Below are 6000 nucleotides of genomic sequence, written 5' to 3'. Positions count from 1 at the left end.
ATAGCCCTTGGGAATCCTAGAATTCTGGTAGGAGGAGAATCTGCTATTAGATTTCCCACCTTGGGGTAGCCTTGGGCTCTGTTCTCTGCTCCCATTCTCCAAAATGCTGTGAAAATCAAAGTCTGCACTTACCTGGTTTGACAAATGCTCTCGGGATAACAGTGCACCACTTACCTCTCTACGTTCCGGCCTTCACTCAGTGCCTAGCTTGAGATTTTCCTGCTTTTTTGGTTTGATGTCTTAAAGATGATTTTAAAAATTACATTTTGTCCAGAAGTTGTAGTTATTTCCAGCAGTCCAGATAACTATCTTTCATACTCCTGGAAATGGAAACCTATAGCACTTTTCTAAGTCTCAATTTCCTCATCTGAGAAATGAGGATAATAGGAATATCTATTCCTATTATAGTATTTGAGCAATAAATAAGATTATTAGTGTAAAGCTCTTAATGCTGTGTCTGGCACCTCAACGTTTACTTCCGTTTTTGTAAATGGTATTCTCAGAGTCTAAACATGACTGTTCCAGCTTGCTATATTTTTATAGGTGTATGATGCACTAACGCCAGGGGATGAAGATGTGAAGAATCTGAGGTCTTGATAAGTTGTATATTTATTAAGAAATATAGTTCTCTCCATTTCAAAAGTTTCCATTTCAAATGAAAACCAAGTGATTAAACATTACTAGCCTAGATCTTAATTGAGAAAAGGAGATTTATTGCAGTGAAATCTTTAATTTGTACATTTCTTGAGACGATAGGGTTTGAAAATATCCCCACTTCCCCTTAATCAAATAGGACTCTAAAGGGATATAAAATGGATGCTTTCTCTTACAACAAACTAGGCTATGCTCAGATTTTTTTTAACCAATTTTGTATTGCCACAGAAACTTGAATTGCATAAGTAGGTCCTTTTAAAGTCCACAGATATGTTCATTCTAAGAAGTTGCCCTTCTTTTTAAAAACAATTTCCACCCACTGCCAAGTAGCTCTTGCACAGAATCAGCTCTCTGTCTGGTGGTTGACCTGACCCTTGGGCCTCAGGGACACTTCTTTAGTAGGTGCATTGTGATATTCTTCACAGCCAGCATGGTCTCTGTACAGGTTGGTTTGATGAGCATCTCTGGAAGTAAAAATCCAAAATGTCCAGTGTCACGAAGTTCAAAAGCAAATGTATAGGGTATTCCATTTTTGTAGGCCCAATCCATTGAGCTACCAGAGCTCACATCTAAAAGTTAAAAAAAAAAAAAAAAAGCCTCACTGAAGAGTCTGCATAATTTTCTTTCTTTTTTTTTTTTTTTAAAGATTTTTTTTATTTATTTATTTGAGACAGAGAGAATGAGAGAGAGAGAGCACATGAGAGGGGGGAGGGTCAGAGGGAGAAGCAGGCTCCCCGCCGAGCAGGGAGCCCGATGCGGGACTCGATCCAGGGACTCCAGGATCATGACCTGAGCCGAAGGCAGTCGCCTAACCAACTGAGCCACCCAGGCGCCCATAATTTTCAAAGTTTGTATATAGTACTTGCTTACTAGGCTATCCTAAGTCCTTCTAATTAAACACTGTTTCAACAAGAATGATTTAACAGTAGTTCCTTGGCATTAGGCTCATGGAACTTAAAAGTCCTCCCTGCCATCATCTTTGAGGATCTAGTCTAGGTAGTAATGCTTTTTCAGTGTGATGACCTCAAAATTTCTCAACCTCAATTCCAATAACATTTATCTCTACCCTCACTTCAGTCACCCATAAACAAACTAATCCCTGGCTCAGTTTCTCTGCTCTTACTCCTTGAGAGGGAGCTGGGGAAAGTCTTTGCTGTAAAATCACACTAGTCACTGATGTCCTTCTCTGTTCTCAATGCTGCTCTAGGCTCAGTTTTCTAGACCTTCACTTACTGAACCTTTCTCAGGCTCTTGTAGGCCTGCCCCTCACTTACCATTGTCCCTGTGCCCATAAAAGGTAATCATCCCATCATCCCACCGCCTCCTCTACTGACATTACAGACCCCTGGCTGACTTCCTTCCGGCTCAGAGAAGGAACTCTTGCTCGTTGTTGTTGTTGTTGTTGTTGTTGTTTTTAACAGGTGTCATCTTTTGATTCCATTCATCATGGTCTTCCCTGGTAGTGAGAGGGTCCCTTCTCCAGGACCTAGTTTCATTAATTAAATCACCTTCTCTTGCATCTGCATTGACCAAAATGTTCAAGCACCAATTTCATATGGTACTTCCTTCTCATGCTATATGCCATCCTTTTTTTCTTTGTCCCTTTGCTTTAGAACACAAAGAGAATCTATATATGTTGCTCTATATCCTTAACCACTTTCAGTCTGGTTCTTGCCTCTACCTGTCTATGAAAACTTTGTTCTTGAAGGTCACCAATGACAGCAGGCCTAATTTTCTTTCTTGCTTTGTTTTTCCCCCTGCAGATCCCACTTTCAACCTCTCAACAGCATTTAGTGTAGCTGATAATTCATTGGCAATTCTCTCTTTTTGGCTCCTGTGACCTCACATGCTCCAGCTTTTCAGCACAGTTTGAAAGTACAGGCACTAGAGGCAGACTAAGGGTCTGGGCTGTGTTAGATCCTACCACCTACTGTGACTTGTCTGGGCCTCAATCTTCCCTTTAGAAAAAGGGATTGATAATACCTACTGCATAGTGTTGTTGTGGAAATTAAACAAAATAATGTGCTAGGATACTTAAGCCCTTATTATTTTGCATCTTTACATCCCAAAGTGCCTAGTATGTAGTTTTTAGCATAACAGGGTCTTAATAATTATAAATAAATCTTTTATAGAAGAATCTTTATAGGGGCGCCTGGGTGGCTCAGTTGGTTAAGCAGCTGCCTTCGGCTCAGGTCATGAGCTCAGGATCCTGGGATCAAGCCCCATGTCGGGAGTCTGCTTGTCCCTCTCCCTCTGTGCGCTCTCTCTCTCACTCAAGTAAATAAAATCTTAAAAAAATAAAAGAAGAATCTTTACAAACTTTTTTCTTGAAATTAATATGATCCAGACTGACCTAACACTATTGTTATTAAAAAATTTTCAGAGCATGTTCATCTGCTCAAATAATATCCTTTTTATTCCTATTTTTGTCAGGACAAGTTAGAGATAAATTATGTTAAGATGACAGTTAAAACACTCTACTGTTTCTCAGGCTCCCCTTGCTTTGGTTAAGGACAGAAGGTAGGCTGTGGCTTCATTGTCCCTCTGGGTTAGAGTACACTGGAATTACAAATAGTAGTCATAGAAGCCAAAGTCAGAGTCAATATGTGCCAACAGTTACGTCATGGTGATGTGACAGCCTCATTTCTATGGTAACAGGTTGTTCTTGGTAAATATAATACTATGACTGTGGCTTGATATCAAGCTGAAAAGGTAAACTGTAAGATTTTTAAAAATTAATGTTTAATATATATTATATTGGTAATAATTAGTAGTATGATTTTAAAAAAATACTGTATTTCCTTTTTCAACGTGCCGTTACTGAGAAACAGTTCTTTTTTTTAAAAATGTTTTTTTGTTTTTGTTTTTTTTTTAAAGATTTTATTTATTTATTTGAAAAAGAGAGAGAGGGAGCACAAGCAGGGGAATGGGCAGAGGGAGATGGAGAGGGAGAAGCAGTCTCCTTGCTGAACAGGGAGCCTGATGTGGGGCTTGAGCCCAGGACCCTGGGATCATGACCTGAGCTGAAGGCAGACGCTTAACTGACTGAGCCACCCAGGTGCCCCCTGAAAAACAGTTCTAAAAAGGTCAGCATGAGAACAATAATCATAGACTTTGAAAACACTTCTGATACTTAAGATACTCATTATTAGGATAAACTTATTTGATAAGCAATGTTAATTGGCAAACCAAACTTTTCTTTGAAGGCTGAAGAAAGTGAGTGGTTAGGAATATAATAATTGGTAGGTTAAAGAAATCAAGGAGAAATTTGGTACCTCACCAAAAGCAAAATTGGATGTCACTATCTATACATATACATACAACCTGTGTGTGTGTGTGTGTGTGTGTGTGTGCATACATAGACATTCAGATATATATGATTTCTTGCTAGATTTTCCAAGTCATATAGTTTAAAAATTTTAGAGTTTGAGAGGCCATGAGAGATGACCTAGTCCAATTCCTCACTTAACAGTTGTGGAAACTGAAGTCCAGGATTAATATCTTGGCCAGGATTATATCCCGATTAGTGGCAGAATTAGGACTAGAATCCATGTCTTCAGAGTCTTTGTTCAAGTTCTTTCCATGTACCCAGTTGCTCTTTATTTCAATAAAATATTAGCAAATCGAATTCAACAGTACATTAAGAGAATTATTCACCATGATCAAGTGGGATTTATTCCTGGGCCGCAGGGGTTGTTCAATACTTGCAAGTCAATCAATCAATATGATACACCGTATTAATAAAAGAAAGGATAAAAACCATATGATCTTGTCAATATATGCAGAAAAAGCATTTGACAAAATACAGCATCCTTTCCTGATAAAAAATGAAGTAGGGATAGGTGGGACATACCTCAACATCACAAAGGCCATGTATGAAAGACCCACAGCTAATATCACCCTCAATGGGGAGAAACTGAGAGCCTTTCCCCTACGGTCAGGAACAAGACAGGGATGTCCACTCTTACCATTACTATTTAACATAGTACTGGAAGTCTTAGCCTCAGCAATGAGACAACAAAAAGAAATAAAACGCATCCAAACTGGCAAGGAAGAAGTCAAACTTTCACTCTTTGCAGATGACCTAATATTCTATGTAGAAAACCTTAAAGACTCCACCAAAAATTGCTAGAATTCATACATGAATTCAGCAAAGTCGCAGGATATAAAATCAATGTTCAGAAATCCGCTGCATTTCTACATACCAATAACAAAGCAGCAGAAAAAGAAATCAAGAAATTGATCCCATTTGCAATTGCACCAAAAACAATAAGATACCTAAGAATAAATCTAAGTAAAGAAGTAAAAGATGTGTACTCTGAAAACTATAGAACACTTCTGAAAGAAATTGAGGAGGACACACACAAAAAAATGGAAAAACATTCCATGCTCTTAGATTGGAAGAACAAACATTGTCAAAATGTCTATACTACCCAAAGCAATCCACACATTTAATGCAATCCCTATCAAAATACCACCAGCATTTTTCACAGAGCTAGAACAAACAATCCTCAAATTTATATGGAACCACAGAAGACCCCGAATAGCCAAAGCAATTCTGAAAAAGAAAAACAAAACTGGAGGCATCACGATTCCAGATTTCAAGCTATGTTAAAAAGCTGTAGTCATCAAGACAGTATGGCACTGTCACAAAAACAGACACATAGATCAATGCAACAGAATAGAGAACCCAGAAATGGACCCACAATTATATGGTCAACTAATCTTTGGCAAAGCAGGAAAGAATATCCAATGGAAAAAAGACAGTCTCTTCACAAATGGTATTGGGAAAACCAGACAGCAACATGCAGAACAATGAAACTGGACTACTCTCTTACAGCATACACAAAAATAAATTCAAAATGGATGAAAGACCTAAATGTGAGACAGGAAATCAACAACATCCTAGAGGAGAACATAGACAGAAATCTCCTTGACCTCGTCTGTAGCAATTTCTTACTAGACATGTCACCACAGGCAAGGAAAACAAAAGCAAAAATGAACTATTGGGACTTCATCAAGATAAGAAGCTTCCGCACAGTGAAGGAAAGAGTCAACAAAACTAAAAGGCAGCTTACAGAATGGGAGAAGATATTTGCAAATTACCTATCTGATGAAGGGTTAGTATCCAAAATCTACAAAGAACTTACCAACTTAACACCCGAAAAACAAATAGTCCAGTTAAGAAACGGCCAGAAGACACGAATAGACATTTTTCCAAAGAAGACATCCATGACACCCATGAGCTAGCAGTTATACCACTGGGTATTTACCCAAAAGATATAAAAATACAGACTTGAAGGAATACATGCACCCCGATGTTTATAGCAGCATTATCAACAATAG

General features: G+C 38.3%; 1 protein-coding gene across 2 annotated transcripts in view; it reads right to left on the bottom strand.

The window, feature by feature from the left end:
• Positions 1–692: 692 nt before the first annotated feature.
• Positions 693–6000, bottom strand: part of CPA6 (carboxypeptidase A6) — a 339336-nt gene continuing 334028 nt past the window's right edge. For both annotated transcript variants that reach the window (XM_078072317.1, XM_078072318.1), the window contains one exon: positions 693–1223. In XM_078072317.1, the coding sequence (XP_077928443.1) occupies positions 1036–1223 (188 nt within the window). In that variant the 3' untranslated portion in view covers positions 693–1035. The remainder of the gene's footprint in view (positions 1224–6000) is intronic.

Source organism: Halichoerus grypus, chromosome 5, assembly GCF_964656455.1.
Source record: "Halichoerus grypus chromosome 5, mHalGry1.hap1.1, whole genome shotgun sequence".
Classification (NCBI taxonomy): domain Eukaryota; kingdom Metazoa; phylum Chordata; class Mammalia; order Carnivora; family Phocidae; genus Halichoerus; species Halichoerus grypus.
This window is presented reverse-complemented; position numbering and strand designations above follow the sequence as displayed.